The 17,809-nt window shown below is 42.3% G+C and overlaps 1 protein-coding gene across 3 annotated transcripts; it reads left to right on the plus strand.

Moving 5' to 3' along the window:
* The first annotated feature begins 1,196 nt into the window (after positions 1–1,196).
* Positions 1,197–11,702, plus strand: rinl (Ras and Rab interactor-like). Of its 3 annotated transcripts, none has more exons than XM_076734820.1 (11): positions 1,197–2,062; positions 2,301–2,510; positions 4,878–4,989; positions 5,597–5,669; positions 5,987–6,075; positions 6,198–6,280; positions 6,897–7,128; positions 7,647–8,354; positions 8,486–8,803; positions 8,912–9,043; positions 9,273–11,702. In XM_076734820.1, the coding sequence occupies exons 2-11, from the start codon at positions 2,331–2,333 to the stop codon at positions 9,722–9,724; spliced, it is 2,379 nt and encodes a 792-aa protein (XP_076590935.1). In that variant the 5' UTR covers positions 1,197–2,062; positions 2,301–2,330; the 3' UTR covers positions 9,725–11,702. The 3 variants fall into 3 exon arrangements, with proteins under 3 accessions (XP_076590935.1, XP_076590936.1, XP_076590934.1); XM_076734821.1 differs by having other exon boundaries at positions 2,345–2,510; XM_076734819.1 differs by lacking the exon at positions 1,197–2,062 and having other exon boundaries at positions 2,238–2,510.
* Positions 11,703–17,809: the final 6,107 nt, after the last annotated feature.

Here is a 17,809-nt window from a genome sequence, read left to right on the forward strand (position 1 = left end):
CTGGAAATATAACACAAACGGCCCCACAAGCATCAGCGCGCTGTGATTCAAGTACTGCTGGGCTGTGATTGGGGCACAGAAATGAATGACATTGTTTTTGTCCACTCACTTAAAACCAGCAGGAAAAGCAACACAAATACAGAAATCTCTCATGTGACATAACAAATCATCACCTAGCAGAAATACGTCGGTTCACATAAGACGAACTCACTAACAGTAAGAAGCTGACTGAGAAAACAGCCTTTCAGGGCCTTTAATGATTCCATTCAATTCAATTTTATTTATATAGCGCCAAATCACAACAGAAGTTGCCGCAGGACACTTTCCATATAGAGCTGGTACAGACCAAACTCTTCATCTACAGAGACCCAACTACTCCCTCATGGGCAGGCACTTGGCGACAGTGGCGAGCAAAACACTTCCTTTCAACAGGCAGACACCTCAGGCAGAACCAGGCTCCGGGTGGCCGGCCATCTGCCTGCACCGGTTGGGTGAGAGAGACAGAGACCGATTTAGGAGGCATGTATGAGACTGGGGCCTTTGAAATTTGTCCTTTTGACTCGTCGCACAACCATCTGAACTACTGCTGCTATAATGTGTTCCTAACCTATTCCAAGCTGCTGTAGCTTCAGAAAGGAAAGAATGAGTAATTTTGCAAAAATATGATGATGTGAGTTGTGAAAGTCCACTCCTTTTTATTCTTTAATCTGATTTACACATGGAAACATGCTAACAATAAAGGTGGTTTGAAGTGCTTAAGGTGATCATTTCTTTACATGTTTTAATGTTTTTCACCTTGCATAGACTTTTACATAAACCATGCTCATTTGGCCTCAACATAGTTTTTGCCCCAATGAACCTGTTGCATCACATGTAATTGATCGAAATATAAATCTGATTTAAGACATTTCACTAAAATCACTGGACTAAAGAGGCAGAACAGACTGAGCTTTTCTGTCCATTGATCCATGGCCTTAGCATGGCTACAAACTACAGTCACGTATGTGTGATGGTCTTCATTTCCTACAGTTATTGTTTTAAAAAGCAGAGATCAGGGCGTTGGTTGAAACATAAAGATAATGCATTTTTTTTTCTTCATTCTGACAGGACGAAAAGGATCATTTGCTGACCTGCACTCCTGAGGTTATTAGTTGGTTTTGGCCTGTTTTGGCTTCAGTGGTGCCAGCCATATTGGTCAGTGCCATTGTTCAGATCATGGTGGTGCCTGGAAATTATTCAACAGAAAGTGTGACGGCGCCTCATGTAAAAGCAAGACCATGAGTCTACCTGCCACGGAAATGTTGACCAATCAGCGACACCTCTTGCTGCGGTTTCCGTGAGATGCAGATCTGCCAGCAAACCAACCTGTATGCACATGAGATAAAATAGAAACTAAACCAGCCTCTGTTCTTTCTCTAATATTTAAAGTTTTTCTGCATATCATCTCTTAACTGATGCTTCAAAGCTGAGTGTATGCATCTGTGTGCATGTCTTCCACAGCTGCAAGATAAAATCTCTAAAACAGATAATCTCAGAGTTGTGGTGAAGCATTTTCAGGGTTGCTTTGCAGTTTTTACCATTCATTATTTCTGAGCAGAAAACAGAAACAATGCTGCAGAGGGGGAAAAAAAAGGCACATGCTGCTCTTAAGAGAACATGCAGTGTCTTTTGAGTGTGAGCTGGGTTAACCACATGCAGACTAGAGGGGAGGGGAGGGCGCAGAAAGCACCATGATGAAACATCAGCTCAACAGTTTCACATGAAAATTGAAAGTGCATGAAATGCCAGCATGTGCAGGTGACAGAGGAAGGCAAACGTGGCAGCTGTGTGACATTTACTTGCATTTTAAAATACAAAATAATCTGCACATTATGCCAGGAAACTTTTTGAGGATGTACATGAGCTTCCTTTTTTAGCCGTGTTGGTATTTGGAGCTCTTAAGCAACGTTTTGTGCCGTACAGAAAGGAAGAGTTGAAGGGAGGAGATTGCAACATGTGGAGAAATGTGCTAATAGTGTAGAGGGGAGAAGCTACATGAACTAACTGAGCCAGTACAACACATGTAAGTATCAGCCATTTTCACGCCATCAGAAAGTCTTTTTTATAAAGGTCTATAGATTTTTTTTTGTCTAATCATTGAAACTTATTCAAAAAGCTAAATCTTCACCAAAAAAATTGACTTTTAACCTTCGTTTTGTCTCAGTCTTGGAGCATGAAGGTATCAGCAATCTGAATCAATTTTGTTGCCAAATTGTGTATCTGTGACTTACACACTGATCTGTTTATGTGCATGTATGCAGACATTCGTGCATGCACAAAAACGTGTCCACATGTTTGTATCCAGGGCGGTTCACAGTTCAGTTAATGGGACCACAGCCATCCCGTGGAGGAGCAGCAGGAGGAGACTGACGCTTCTGGAGCAGCTGCGGGGCTGTCAGGAGGCCTGGTGCCCAGGGGCACCCTGGGACAGAGAGGGGGCCCACGCTGCTATCTGTGGAACACCTGCTGGGGTGAGCTGTCCTCCTCCGCACTGCATAAATCAATCAACTGAGGAGTCTCACCTTTATTATGCCACGAAACATCAAGCCGTCAGTGTGATGTTGAATTATGTCTAATGCTGTTTTACTCATTGAAGTAAATCAGTCACTGATGCACACATTCAAGGAAACTTTTTCATTTTTTCTGCAGCCATTTGATAAAGTGCAAACCTCCTCGAACAGTGAATAATTCTCCGTTTTGGAAAAAGCTGAAGCTTCCGTGCTGTCTATATTTTAAATGCAATGAGTCCCACATTCTGGATTTTGCCTGAACCGTACTGTACTGTTAGTATCTCTATTATCAGGAAAATCAGCTGATCCTAAATGGACCAGCGATCTCGCACTTTGTCTACGAGCTCCATTTGTTCCATTTTGACATATCTTACAACAGAGTTCTTTCTCTGCCCACGTTAAAAAGTCTTTTTTCTTTTCTTTTTTTTTGAGAGGTGGGAAAAAGGAGGATTTATTTAAATTCTACATTTTTTGTATCCACGTCTGTTTCCTCATCATCAGTCTTTTAGCTTTCCTCATCTCTCTGCACGTCCTCTGTCTCATCCCCTCTTTCTTCCTCTTGCTGTTCCCCTCATTTGTAAGTAACACAGCTTATATCACGCTATTCTGTGCTACATGAAACTAAAGCAAACAGACTGTTTGCACTGCGTGCCTCACATTTTTACAACAGAGTTAATCTTAGGCGGACTGAACACTGACATGCACGTCTGTGACACCAAAGTAGTTCCCTTTTCTCTCTTTGACATCTGATAACAAACAATTCTTTTGGGGCTGAATGCAGAAGTAGTGTTGAATAAAAGCATGTGCGTCTCAGGGATATGGCATTACAAAATGGATACGGCTGTGGCAACGAGAGAATGTGAGTAGATCTGAAAACATACTAAAGCATGCTTTTTAAAGTGCAAAACTCCAACTGGCAGCAAACAACGCATCGGTATTTGTCGATGGGGAAAGACAGGAGTGTTTGTTTTCAGCTGCAGAAAGTCTCAGAAAAGCTAAGAGTTTTAGAAATGCCAAATAACCTAAAGGCTGTGCCTCATGGCGGTTGAAGGATGGCTCATTTTGTTCATTTGAAAGTGAATTAGTTGGTTAGTTAGTTAGTCGTTGGTCATTTCTACTTGAATGGTTTCCCGTACGCCTTCAGTCAAGTGCGGGTGTGTGACTACATGTTCCCATTATGAATCAACAGAATATTTGTTCATGTGTAACATCTCCGCTGCCCTGTTGCATGAATGTATGTGTGTGTGTGTGTGTGTGTGTGTGTGTGTGTGTGTGTTTGACATTCGGTGACTTACAGTGAACTTGTCTCTATTTCTGTGCACAATGATGTTGAAAGCCACTTCCTGTGTGTGTGTGTGTGTGTGTGTGTGTGTGTGTGTGTGTGTGTGTGTGCGTGTGTGTGTGTGTGTGTGTGTGCTAGTGTTTAAATTCAGTCGAGGTGATGAAAGTGCATGACTGAGCCGCTGGTTTGCTGTACTTGGGATTGCATGTGCTTCGTTTCTTATGTCTCAACTAACTGTCTATTCTGTTTTAGTCAGTGTTTCCAAAGAAGGCAATCTGGTCCGACCTAGAGGCTCTACTGACAGAGCACGTATGGACTTAAAGCAATTTTAACAGTGTAAAAACACAATGTTACAAATTTGGCTGTTAAAATTAAGGGGGGGGGGGGGGGGGGGTTATGTCCAATAGAAAATGATGGCACATTAAGCAAACAACCCATTTACAGTCATTTGTCTTTCAAATGTTGCCAAACTAAACTCTAAACTGCTAAACTCTGGTGAGTGGAAATGTATGACATAATCTTTGTGTAACTGCACAGTGCCTGCTTCAGCTCTGTTGTGGGAAATAAGCAAACCTGCTCTAACTTTGGCAAACAATGTGTGTGCATGTAACACCTCATTATTCATAGCCAGAAGAGGGAAAAGGGTTTTTTAAGATGTTTAATTTAAAATCTAAAATCTTTCTGAGGAATCTTTACAAAGCTCTCAAAAACTGAAGTACAGATTGTCAGCTGTGTGTGCAGTGGTGCATCAGTCAGGGCTCTAAGAGTGGGCACTGATCACCACTTATGGAAAATGTGCTGCTACGTGACTTTCAGTTTGGTTACAGCCTGCCACCATGACCAGTTTTCAAGATCAAACCAATCTGGGTTATCACAGCAACGGACGCAGCGCTGATTTTCCGCCACACTCTGTCTGAAATCATCAACATGTCTCTTCTCATTCATGTTGCCGTGTATTTTCCAGCGTAAACATGAGAAAACTCGACGAGCTTCTCCAAAACACTGGATACTGAAATGACTCACTGTGTGTGTGTGTCTCCCTCCAGAGTTTCCTGGTTGTTCGGGACTCTGTGACGTCTCAGCCCAGCCTGCTGTGTGTGTCTGCTGGCGGGGAGAATGAAGCAGTTCATGACTACGTCATCAAAAGCACAGACACAGGTAGGCACCAGCTTCTCTCTGTTTCTTTTGTATGTGTGTGTGTGTGTGTGTGTGAGTGAGTGAGTGTGAGTGAGTGTTGATGATACAGAAGACAAGTTGTCACTTTCAGTGGTTGTTCTGTGAATCATTTCATCTGCTGAGACTCACTGCACTTACAGCAGTTGCAGAAAACCAATAACATCATATATTCAGTTGACATACTTTCTACTGTTGAATTTCAGTCTGCCGACAGTGCAAACACGGTAAAGTTGTTACAGGTGAGCGTAGCTAATCGGATACACACCTCCTGGTCGTTGTCAAACTGCAAATTCTGGTTTCTTAAGCTGTGAGCTCCAGCTGGGCTAAAATCACAGGCTAAAGAGAGACGTGATGCTTCTGATCTGGAACAAACCTCTTAGCATTAGAAACCACATGGGCGGAAAATAACAGACTTCTGGCTATTGAAGCTTGTGTGAAAATAAATTTGATGAAACGGTCGCAGTGTCTTATCTTTAGAAGTCCCCTTTTGACCTTCCTGGTTCAAGCTTCGGTGTGTTTCCAGGAATGTGCTGTAGTTTCTGACAGAACATGACTCTAATTCTGCCTACTCTTTCTCTGTTCGTGTCAGTCTTCCAGCTGTCTGAGTCTCGTCTGTCTTTCTCTGACTTGGCTCAGCTCGTGCTCTTCTACTCTCTGACCAGGTAAGAACCTGCTGTGTCTCTGGTGCCTTTTTATTTGTTGCACGAGCTTCCATTTGCCCATCTTGAATGTTTAATCAGCAGTTACATAAATAACAGTCATATTGAATGATAGAGCTAACAAGCAAACCAACCTGCTGCAAACATGAGCACATGGCACTAACATTACTGTGACAGTATGTGTTTTGAATCCTTTTTGATTTTCATATCTTAGATTGAGCTGAAAGCAGCGCTGTGGCCATTTCAGTCTGTGCAAACCCTCTTGTGTCTGTTTGTTTAACTCATTTCTTTTATGTCTGTCATCTCTTCCTCTGTGCCAGGGATGTATTGGCTGTTTGTCTTTCCATTCCCCGCTGGATCTACACTGTGACTGAGAAGAACAAAGATCGTCTCTCTCAACTGGAACCCAGTAAGTCCTTCCATCTCTGTGGCTTTCTGTCTCATATCCTCTCCCACGAGCTACGTCACAAATGCAAAACCAAAAAGATATTTTTAAAGAACTGCTTTATTTTTAATACCTCTCTAATGCAGAAACGTGGCTCTGCACACCACCCGACCAACAGACTGATGAAATGACACACAGGGAGCCAAGCAACTTAATGTGTTCCATACAGGTATATATTCTGTGTGTGTGTGTGTCCATGCGTTACTCACATTGTGGGAACATAAATCTGTTTACACAGTCACATTGTGGGGACCTGCCTTACTCGTGGGAACAAAATGCAGGTCCCCATAACGTAAATCATAAAGCTTTAGGGTCAAGACTTGGATTAAGGTAAGGGTAAGTGTGTGTGTGTGTGTGTGTGTGTGTGTGTGTGTGTGTGTGTGTGTGTGTTTTAATCTCTTTCAAACTCCTGCATTCTCTACTCTCATGAGTATGTTTTTTTTTAACACGGTAGCAAAATAGCTCTGATAAACTCACAGTACACTACCTGTCCAGCACAAAACAGTAGCTAGCCTTGTCTTCAGTGAGAATAGTGGAGCAGTTAGCAGCTAAAGAGCCAGATATTTTCCCCAGAGTTGGTGGAGACCAAAACAGAGCTTAAAGGAGAGTAGATATTGAAGTTTCACTTAGCAAGTGGCCAGAAACTTGACTCCAAATGACTGATAATGTTGTCTACTGGATGCAAAAATACAACTGTTTCATTATTTTATGCCTACATTGTGGTGTACACACTGTCACTCTATTCATTTTCTTCACTGTGTTTGTGTGTGTGTGTGTTTCCTTAGCTGACTTCCACCAACGGGGCCTTGTGTATCATCAATCCTCTCTACCTTCGTGAACATGGGGATGATTGGCTGACCAACAGGGCGACTGCTGCACAGTGCGCCACACAGCCATCAAATTACAGACGAGAGCGACGCCTCAGCACCACCAGAACGTGGTCAGGGGCGGGGCTCCAAAGTAAACGAGCCATCTCATTGGACCAGGAACCCTCTGCTGCCATTGTGGAGAGTTCTGGTGAGACTTGTTATTTTTTGATTGATTTGAAAATCTTTTTAGAAATGTGCTACTCCCACTTTATAGGCCCAGTTCACCAAAATGGCACAGTATACAGGCCAGGTTTATGACATCCAAAACACTTAATAAACACAAAACTCAACAATTTGTTTGTTTTTTTAAACAATGTCAAAAATGTTTTTTGGAAAATATGGTCATTAGATTTCTAGTTGAGAGTTAAATGAGAAGATTGATACCACTCCCGAGTCTCTCTGTAAGATATTGAGCTGCAGCTGGGAGTCATTCATCTTATCTTAGCATAAAGACTGGAGGCAGGGGGGAAACAGTTCGCTTGTCTGTGTCTAAAGTTAAAAAAAATCATCTCAGCAGCACATCCAAAGCCCTCTAATTAACAGGCTATATCTCATTTGTCAAGTGTACATATGATATATTGTGGTGTTGTAGTGAGGTTATGTGAAGTGGATGTGGTTGAATTCATTGCAAACATGGTTTTCATAATCCATCTTTTCCTTGTTCAGGTCTAATCAGAGCCAAGTCAGCTGATTCACCACATTGCACCCAAACCCCACCGACACCAGATGCACCATCAGGGGTGGTTCTCAGGAGGCCCAGCAGAGATTCTGACTCCAGCCTCACTGACAGAGCGAGCACAGGAAGCCTTCCTCCATCTACTCCCTCCACCCCTGGAAGTATAAATAGCACAGTGTTTGAGCAACAGCACCATGGCAGCCCCGTCCCTCAGTCTCCTCACAGGGTGTCCTGGATTGAAGATGGAGTCTGGCTGCCCCCACCAAGGCCTTCCTCTTTTCTCCAGCCACCATCACTGGAGCTCGATTCGCTATCAATCAGCAGCATAGAGGAAGAGCTGGAGTCCCCATCGCCAAGCCCTACTCCGCACCACCCACCTGCGCACCGGTTGGCTGACAAGGTCATACATCGGCTCTCAGCGGTGGGTCAGGCTCTCGGTGGGCTCGTATGTCAGAAGAAGAGATTAACCAATCGTGTCCAAGAGCTGAGTGAGAGGAAAGGTGGGATGTTTGCAGAGGCTGTGAAAGGATTTGTGGAGATGACACTGAAGAGAGGAGCTGATCCTGGTGGGGTCACGGGGTCAGAGTTTTTACAGGAAGTGAGATCATCACTCACATCACTGAGGGAGACACTGTTGGACTGTCAGGAAATCCAGACATTGTTGGACAGCATTACCGACTTTAATGACGCAGAGATCGGTGAGTGAGTGCTTTGACAAAAGACGAATAAAAAAGTAACATAATTGACAGAACGTGTGTTATTATCATACATCTCAATAGATGTATAGACTCCTCTAATTTCTCCTCACTTACCTTTTGACCTCCTGTAGACTCCCTGGTAGAACTTTCCCTCCACAAGGTGGCACTGAAGCCCATCTCTGCACACCTCTACTCCTGCATCCACGCCTCCCGGACCGATGACAGCAGCTTCAAGCGTCTCCAGAACAACCTGCGTGTGCTGGAAAAGAAGGGGATGGAGGAGCTAGGCGGATCGGCAGGCGTTGGAGTTCCTGACCCTGTCACCCTGGAGCGGATCCAGCAGAGGTGGACTAGTGTGCATGAGGCCTATTCCCCAAACAAGAAGGTCCAGATCCTGCTCAAAGTCTGCAAGACCATCTATCATAGCATGAGTGCTAATGCTAGCTCAGGTAACCAGGCATTTTTTGGGATTGTTACTTCTGTTGCTCTAGCTGTCTCTGGATTTACGCCTTGTTTGTCTGTTCATTAAATCCACATTCTCCTCTCCTCTCCTGCAGGTACAGTGTTTGGAGCCGATGATTTCCTGCCCTGCCTGACATGGGTGCTGCTCCGTAGTGATGTGGTCACCTTACAGCTAGACACAGACTACATGATGGAGCTGCTGGACCCCACACAGCTACAGGGAGAAGGTAGGGCAGATACAGTCACGCATGTAATAAGTTGACAAATTCTTTCTAGTTGCCATGCTTCCTCCACCTGTTGGCACCAGCACTTCGTAACTTTGCCTGATAATAAGTTCTCACCTCCAAATGGAATTTTGGGTTTGTCTCTCACCTTGTAAATGATTTCCCACTGATTCTGGAGATTTAGATACTGTTTAACCATAACTCTCCCTTTCTGCATTCCCCCTATCAACAGGTGGCTACTACCTTACAACCCTATACGCCTCTCTTTACTACATCAGCAGCTTCCAGCCACGATTGGCAGCCCGTCAGCTCAGTGTCGAAGCCCAACACTCTCTTAACCAATGGCATCGCAGGCGCACAATGCACTGCAACCAGTCACGCCGCAGCAAGCATCGACGGACCATTCGTAGACAGACATGTCGAGAGAGGAGCGTGCAGAGCTCAGAGACGGGAACTGGAGCTGAAGAGAAAAGTGGGAAAGAGTCGGACTCAGTTAATATTGATGAGTCACAGCAGCAGACAGAGAGCACAACAGGGGCTCTGCAGCCACAGAAGGACGAGACAAGCAGAGGACAAGGAGCTGAGGACAAATCACAGATGTCCACTCCAGCATCAGACTGTAATCAACAAGATGTAATAAGGAGCAAACAAGAAGTGGGAGAAGAGGACCACAGAGGATTGTAACGGAGAAAAAAAGAAGAAGAATGGACCTGAGAAGCAAAGAATAGCAATCTGTCTGCCACATATTCTTTGACCATTTAGACAATGTCTGACAATAGACTGCATAAAACATGGACATAGTCTCGGTTCCATCACCCATAGGTCCCTGGAGGTCCCCCATAGCGATGCTCAATGACAGTAGCTCTGGCCGTCACCATCGCTGCCAAACTCCCAGCTAATCCAAAAATGAGCCAAGAGGTGGAGCGTGGGTGGAGCTGAGGCGAGCCGAATAAAACCTGATTCCTGAAATTGAGCAGCTAGCTGTCACTCAAAGCAACCATGCCTGTAATTATGCATAACTTTAAGTCTTAATGTAATTTAATGAAAATTCATCCTCATGCAGATGTCATGAACGGGGAAATTAGCCAGAACCAAAACTGTTTTTTGTTCCAGGATGTAGACATGCTTATTTCTGCTGTAAAATTGCCCATTTTAATATGGGGGCCTATAAGAATTGACCTGCCGTTGGAGCCAGCCTCAAGTGATCATTCGAGGAACTGCAGATTTTGGCACTTGCATTGGCTTCATTTTCAGCCCCAGAGGTTGCTGCTTTGGTCAGACAACCTAAAAATGATCTCAGTGGGTCCAAACCTCCCATAAGCTGCAACATAAACCAAGAGCATGTCCCGAAAATACCTCTTCAGGGATCTAAAAACCTTTCAAATGAAAAATTCAGGGAAGCAAAAATCACTCTTTAGTTAAACTGATTACACTGTCCACACTGAGGCCATTTTACTGGGTTGTGCAAAAATGTTTGGGAAGCACTGGCCTAAATGAGTGTGAAATTCATGTCACAGTTATATCGTAAAGAAGAGAAGAGCATGTACACACAATTGACTGTTGTTCATTTGTTTCACACGATCGGTGTTCCCTCTCAGGGAGTTTGCATCTAATAATTGATCACATTGATCAGTTAGTAATGTGTTGCCATCCATCCATCCATCCATCCAGCTTTTCCTCAGAAATGTGGGAAACATAAGCAAGCTTACAGCAGATGTTATTTGTTGCCTGTCATGCCTGAACAATCCCCTGAACAGGGCGCTGATAAAGTTCATGTTTGGAGGCTATTACATTTTATAAGGTACAACATGAGTTGGAATTCTTTTATATGCTGGTTGATACAAATTCATGTCATTTTTGATTTGTAAATATACTAATATCAAAGTAAAAATGTGCAAAAGAGAAACTTAATAAAGTAGTAATAACAGTTTGGGTCCTATGGCATGCTTCTGCTCTCATCAATACCATGTCCACCAGCTGCTGGCAGCTGTGTCTCTGCATATCATTATTGCAGAAGGTCATTATAGAGCACCAGCGACTGTTCTGTGGTCTGTGCAGACAAAGCCAACAGGTTCACTTTCATTTCTCTCATCAGCCCTGAAATGGCTTCATGGCAGAACAGTTACTAGACAGCAGAGCAGACAGAAAGTTTGTGTCTATCTGGTGAACGTATGAGTATTTTGCAGCTAAAGAGCCAGATTTAACCCTCAGGAGTGAATATTGGAATTACATTCATCAGATGGACAGAAACACGTCTCCAAATGAATGACAATGTAGCTTTGTGTCTTCTGGTTGTGTAAGTAAGCAGCTGTTAATATATTAATCAAAATACATCAGCTGTGAGATAGGTGTAGCTTTCCTATTTGATGTGGACTTCATCTGCCCCCAAGGTGGACAAAATAAATAGATAAAAATAAAAATCAATAAATTAAGCTGTGAATAACCGTCACTTTTTTGCCTGATGTCACTGTGCCCTTGTTTAAGTGCTGGATGTCCTTTGTATTACGTATGCATCAAGACTTCACAACCTCACTCAGTGACTCACCAGAAATCCCAGAACAACTAGAGGGCAGTTGTTTTTGATCCACTAGAGGGCAGCATTAACCCTCCTGTGAGATGTACGGCATTTGCTCTATTAAATCTGTTATTTACAGTGTGAACAGATGAGGTTGTAAACTGATGGAAAAGGTTACACTGTTCTTGCACTGAGAAACCTATTAAACAGAATAGAATAAAACCTGCATTTGTGTTGCAGTTTTTAAAAATGCTGAGAAACAATGTCACCGCCTGCAGTAGCCACCTGTCCAGCTGGTGGGTCACTGCAGATTTATGTTTATTTCTCTCCCCTTACACATGATATACACACACACAAGGACATTAAATATAATACCCACTCATTACTAAAACCACTGTAGATGTGCTGTGGGTGTCCAGACGTTAGAGTGGCTGCACAGGTTTGGGCACTAAAAGGAGCTGAAGAAGATAAAGCACCAACATGATTGCACATAGATAAAGATGAAGCTCTTCTTTTATTTCTCTCCACTTTTTAAATGTATGTTTTAATATTTTGTATATGCTTTTTCTTTGCTCCCCTTGGAGTGGGGAGTTGAGGTTGAAAAACTTTAAATAATTGAAGTGGCAGCAAAAGCAACTGAGGGAGTTAAACAAGCAGCAGATATTGAAGTAACTTATAAGGGAGTCTAAGTGAAGATGAGACACAGAAAGCAATTAAAGTTGTAATGAAATACTTCAACAAATTTAATTAACAGCTGAATAATAATCACCTTAAAGGCTGATTTTGAAGGAGGTAAAGGGAAAGTTAAGGATGATGCGCTGAAAGCAGTTGTAGTGGACGATAAAGGAAGTGTTTGCAAGAAATGAAGTAATAATATTTCTGTGCAACAAATTTAATCAATTAACTTGCTAAGTATTTTATTATTATTATTATTATTATTATTATTATTACATCCATTTTATGTAGTTCTTATATTTTTGCCAGCCTGTAAATTCAAATCTTATGAAAATAGTTAATGAATGCACATACATCAGGCATGTACACATGTAAATAGTTATACGGGCCTCTCATGTAAATGTACACACACACACATCTTCATGCACACACACATATGGAACCGTATCATCGCTGCATTCTAAATGACCGAGCCAATCAAATTTGCCTAATGAGACATCTGGCATTCTGCCTGCATGTGGATGTCAAGCCCAGAAACAGCTGGGCTTTTACACACACACACACACACACACACACACACACACACACACACACACACACACACAGACATTCCCTTTCTCTTCTCACACTTTATCAGTACTGTCAAATCTGGTGGAACACTGAGAAAGAAACACAGAAATACATGCTGGATCACACATTTATAGGGCGCGCGCGCACACACACACACACACACACACACACACACACACACACACACAGCAAAATCTATCTAGGGAAGCACTGAGGAAGGAGTTGTGGTCAAGACTATACTGGCCAATACATAGCTTCTCACACTGGTTCTCTCACACACAGTTCTTTCACACATGTGATATATTATGCATACATGAGTGTGTGTAACGCACTCACCACAGCCATAAATTAGATATATGGCGGTGGTGGCGGCAGCAGAGGAGGGGGTCCGCAGAGAAGAGAAGAGGAGTGTGTGTACTTGTGTGTATGTGAAATGAGGAGGGGGGGGCACAGATGGCTGTGGCCTGAGGCAGTTGAGATACTGCAGCTAAACACGGAGACTGCAACACACACACGTACACACACCACACACAGAAGATTAAGTGTGGGGGGGCTGCTCACATATACAAACACTTACACTGTGTAGGAGAAGAGAGAAATAGGAGATAAAAAGCTGCATACAGTGCAAACATACAGTGGTATTATTACCTCGGCCTCCTTATCAGAAATAAAGAAACTGTCTTATAACTATTAAGCAGTTTTTGGTGAAAAACAATCCAGAAAAGATGGTGTTTGATTAATGATTGTTGGTGCTTGTCTTCTGTGGTGAAGTGTAACTAAGTACATTTACTCAAGTACTGTGAAGTACAAATCTGAGCTACTTGCACACACTGAGTATTACTATGTCATGTTACTTTCTACTTCTACTCCAATACATTTCACAGCTAAATACCACACTTCTTACTACACTACATTCCTTTGACAGATATAGTTACTTGTTACTTCACAGATTAAGATTTCACATACAAAACGTGCAGTTCAAATACGTGCCAACTACTGCATTAAAATGCTGCTTACACATTAATGCATCTGTAGCACTTTTTCTGAATGATGAGTACTTGTACTTCTGATACAGAGGTACTTTAAGTACATAACAAAATACATAACATTTAGCAGTACTGCTAATTTTACCTAAGTAAAACACATATACTGTAGTACTGTAATACTTTCTCCACCACTGCTTGTCTTGTATTAGTTAGTACAAAATGTAACCTACATTAATTTCTGGTAAACGCACTGCATTAAACATCTTGCTCTGAAGCTCAGTATATAAGTAATACATGTGGTATTAACACATTATAAACCTCTTAATTTGGCATGCCTGGTTTTAATAACCACTCATGTTTTGTTTAACATGCCCCAAAGATGCCACGCACTGCTTCACTTTACGATCAGCAATCTTCTTGAATCAGTTTGGATGAAGTGTTGAATTTGTCTCCATCTTTCCTGTGCTGGCCTCCTTGTCCTCATTTGTCACCCGTCCCCTATAATACATATGAGTGTCTTTGTCTTTACTGTGGTCTGTCATGCAGCAGCTTGGCCCTGTCGCGGCTCGTTCACACACTACAACACAATAAAACTTTCACCCATTCTCTTTCTCTTTTTAACCCTGCTGGTCCCTTTTCATTCCTTCTCTCTGTCATTCAGTTCCTCTCTGCTCTTCCTCTTTGGCCCGCTGCATTCCTCCAATCCTTTCTCTTATTCTCCCCCTCCCTCTCTTTTCCCCCCATCCCTCCTCCTCCTCCCACCCCACTGCCCCTCCCTTTCTCCCGCTTGTCTGAACTCTGACAGGTGTGTAATTGAATGATTAATGACCACCAATGTACCCCCACCTCTCTCTCTCACGCACGCACACACACTCACACACATGCAGACATACATGTTACGTTAAAATGGAATTGTGCATATTTATGCGCACACATATTCATGCGCTAACACACGCAGGCGTTCACATTTTCACATTACACATGTGTATTCATTTTGCTTCAATAGCCCAAATGGTCAAATTCAAACCAGTAGGACTCTTGAAATGATGGTGACATTATAAGGAGCAATGCACTGAATGCAATATATATATTATCCCTCACAGGGCCAACACTGTGCAAGTGCTGCAAGGCAGCTCATTTGAAACGACAATCACACTGTTGTCATTTTAACAAAATGTTTCAGCCTATGTGAATTTTATAAAACACATTTCTTGCTAAAATGTGTTATTCACTTTTCAAAATTCCACCAAAACCTTGCACCTCTGATCTGTGAAGTCGTAAGGCTGAATCATCTACTGCAGCACCACACACTCCTCCCGACACTGTATTCTCCTCTAACCGCAGCACACAAACAATCAAACACAACGCACATTAATGCATTCAAGCACTTTCTCCCTCCCGTTTCCCCTCCCCTCTTCATTTGTCAACATGAAGTCAACAGATTTTATGCAGTCTAATTCCCACTGTCTAATGGAGTCTGTGTTGGTGAGAGCAAAGGATGGCAATCTATGTGAACCAATCATAAGACGAGGCTATGACTATGAATTATACTGTGTGAGTGAGGGCTGCACACTGATGTATGAATAAAGTATGTGTTGTTGATTTTTCTGCTGAGATCCCCGCCTGGGTCGTGATGTTGCAGGATTATAAATCTTAGGATCATTGTTTTCAAATGGAAGAAAAATAAGTGCACTGTAATGCATCAGAGCAACAGGCTCAGTTTTTGTAGGAGTCAGACTGATCCTGGATTTTTGAGGATGATACTGACAATGATATTCAGCACCACCTCCTCAAGATTACATTCATATACCACTACTTTGTTCAGCCAACTACACTTTGCAGGGACGTGTAATTGCTGCCTGGATTGAGGGAAGTGCTACATTTTGCATTGCCAGCAAGTTGCATGCATCAAGAGCTAACATGAGTTTTGTGATATTGAATGAAATGTTTTTTTGGATACACACCTTCATGTTGCCCATCAGGATGGATTTTAATAAAATCAGCATGTTAGAATTACCATTGTGAGCATGTTAGCTACCATTTAGATCAAGTACAGCCTTGCAGATCCACAAACATGGCTATAGACTCTCTCTATAGACACTTGTTTTAACATTAATACACATTTATCAATGTCTCAGTGTATGAAAATTGGAAATTGGAATTAAAAAATAAAAAATATATATATACTTTTCTTCATATTATAATGCTTCACAGGGAAAATACATATACTCTAAACATGCAATATGGACATGTCCCCTTTTGTCTTTATTTTGTTGGACTGTGGACGGATTTTGAGTGACTGATGAACAAATGACAGAATATGGCTCTAAAGCAAAACACTTAACATTGCATGAATTATGGACAGTGGATGTGTATAGTCTTCCATGTGACCCCATTTGTAACTCGAGTTAGTGTTTGTTCATTTTATCATGAAAAATTACAATTTGTCATGGAAAAGAACATTGTAATTTCCCCATGTTTACCCACAAAGAGCTTTGTGGTAAACCAGAGTTCACCTTCCCACCTTCAGAGGTCATATCGATGTAATTTAGATCGAAACAAAAGTTGTTGCACTGTTTTACAAGACATGTTGTGAAAAAAAGAGAGGTGGAGAGGTGAAAGAGTAAAAGTGAGGGGCCCACGCTGACCAACATGTCTGAGGAGTGAGTGTGTGGAGGGACAAAGAGAAATGAAAAGTGGAGGGTGCTGAGGTCAGGACCTAGGTGCCAGGGAGAACAGCCATTTCCTGTTGACCTCTGGTTGCACTCTGGCTCCTGACCCCCCTCCTGCTCCAGGCTGAATGGGGGCAGGGTGAGGATGGTATTCAGTATTTGTTGTGTGTTTGGGGTGCTGTGGGTGGACCTAGGGTGCCAAAAGGTGGAATTATGCATGGATGTTTGATGGCTAAAAAGACGTGGTTCAGAGAAGAGGTGAAGGTTATGGATAGGATGTGTACATAAGGAGCTGCGAGGGTAAAAGATAGGACAGCGGACCTAGAGGTTGTTTAAATTATGTTGCGTTTGCATATGTTGACACATGATATTATCCTTGGTTTAGGTGATATATGAGCCACAAGGAGCTTTGGTGTAAAGCTTTAATGCTATGAAGCATTAAAGAAAAAAATTCTGTCCCTGTGATAATCCAGCCTGTGTGACAGATCACCGCTGCTGCAGCCTGAGGCCTCCGTCAGTTAAACAGATAGTCAGAGGAGGGGACGAGGGAACATGACTTATGATTGAAAAAAAGTAGGACGATTACACTATTTGTCAAGAGGAGGTCCTGCAGAAGGGAGTGTTTGAACATCTCATGAAGGAGCCAGAACACTCCTGAGTGCTATGGGTTATTGTAAATCAAGAACGCTGTTTTGGTCTGTTTTTGATCTTTTCTGTTTCCTGTTCTTTGACTTTGGTTGTGTTTGGGAAGTCATGAGTGAGCAGAAGACAGTGCTTGAAATTTGTCTCTATGCCATGTATATGTTACTGATGTCTATAATCAGTTCATATAATCAGAGAGTAGGAGCGAGGAAAGGAAAGGCTTATATCAACATGGAGTGGTAAAAGTTATCGGCTGAGATGAGCAGAAAAATCAAGGAAGTGAGGGCCTCAAGCAGAGCTCGGAGGAAGGAATATGCCCACAACTGCTATGTTTCAGAAGAATTCCAAAATTGCAAAAATGAACAGCATTTTCAATAATAATTGACCATTTCTTAACCCAATTTCATACTAAATGTGATACAGTATAAACTACATACTAATCTTCATTGTAGAGTCTTACTCATAACCAAAAGTAAAGATTTCCATACACAAAGTTACGTTCAGGTGCATTATCATTAGCTGTAAACAGGCAGGTTTAATGGTCTCCTTGAAGAGCAAGGGATGAGGTCCATTTAATATTTTATTGTTCATTATTCTGAATGACAATGATCTGCACTGATGGTCTCACATCAACATCCCTTTAAATAACCAAGGGGGTACCACAAGCTCATGTGCCTGCTCCATTATTATTTACATCAATATAACAATA

Source organism: Chaetodon auriga, chromosome 7 (genome assembly GCF_051107435.1).
Source record: "Chaetodon auriga isolate fChaAug3 chromosome 7, fChaAug3.hap1, whole genome shotgun sequence".
Lineage (NCBI taxonomy): Eukaryota > Metazoa > Chordata > Actinopteri > Chaetodontiformes > Chaetodontidae > Chaetodon > Chaetodon auriga.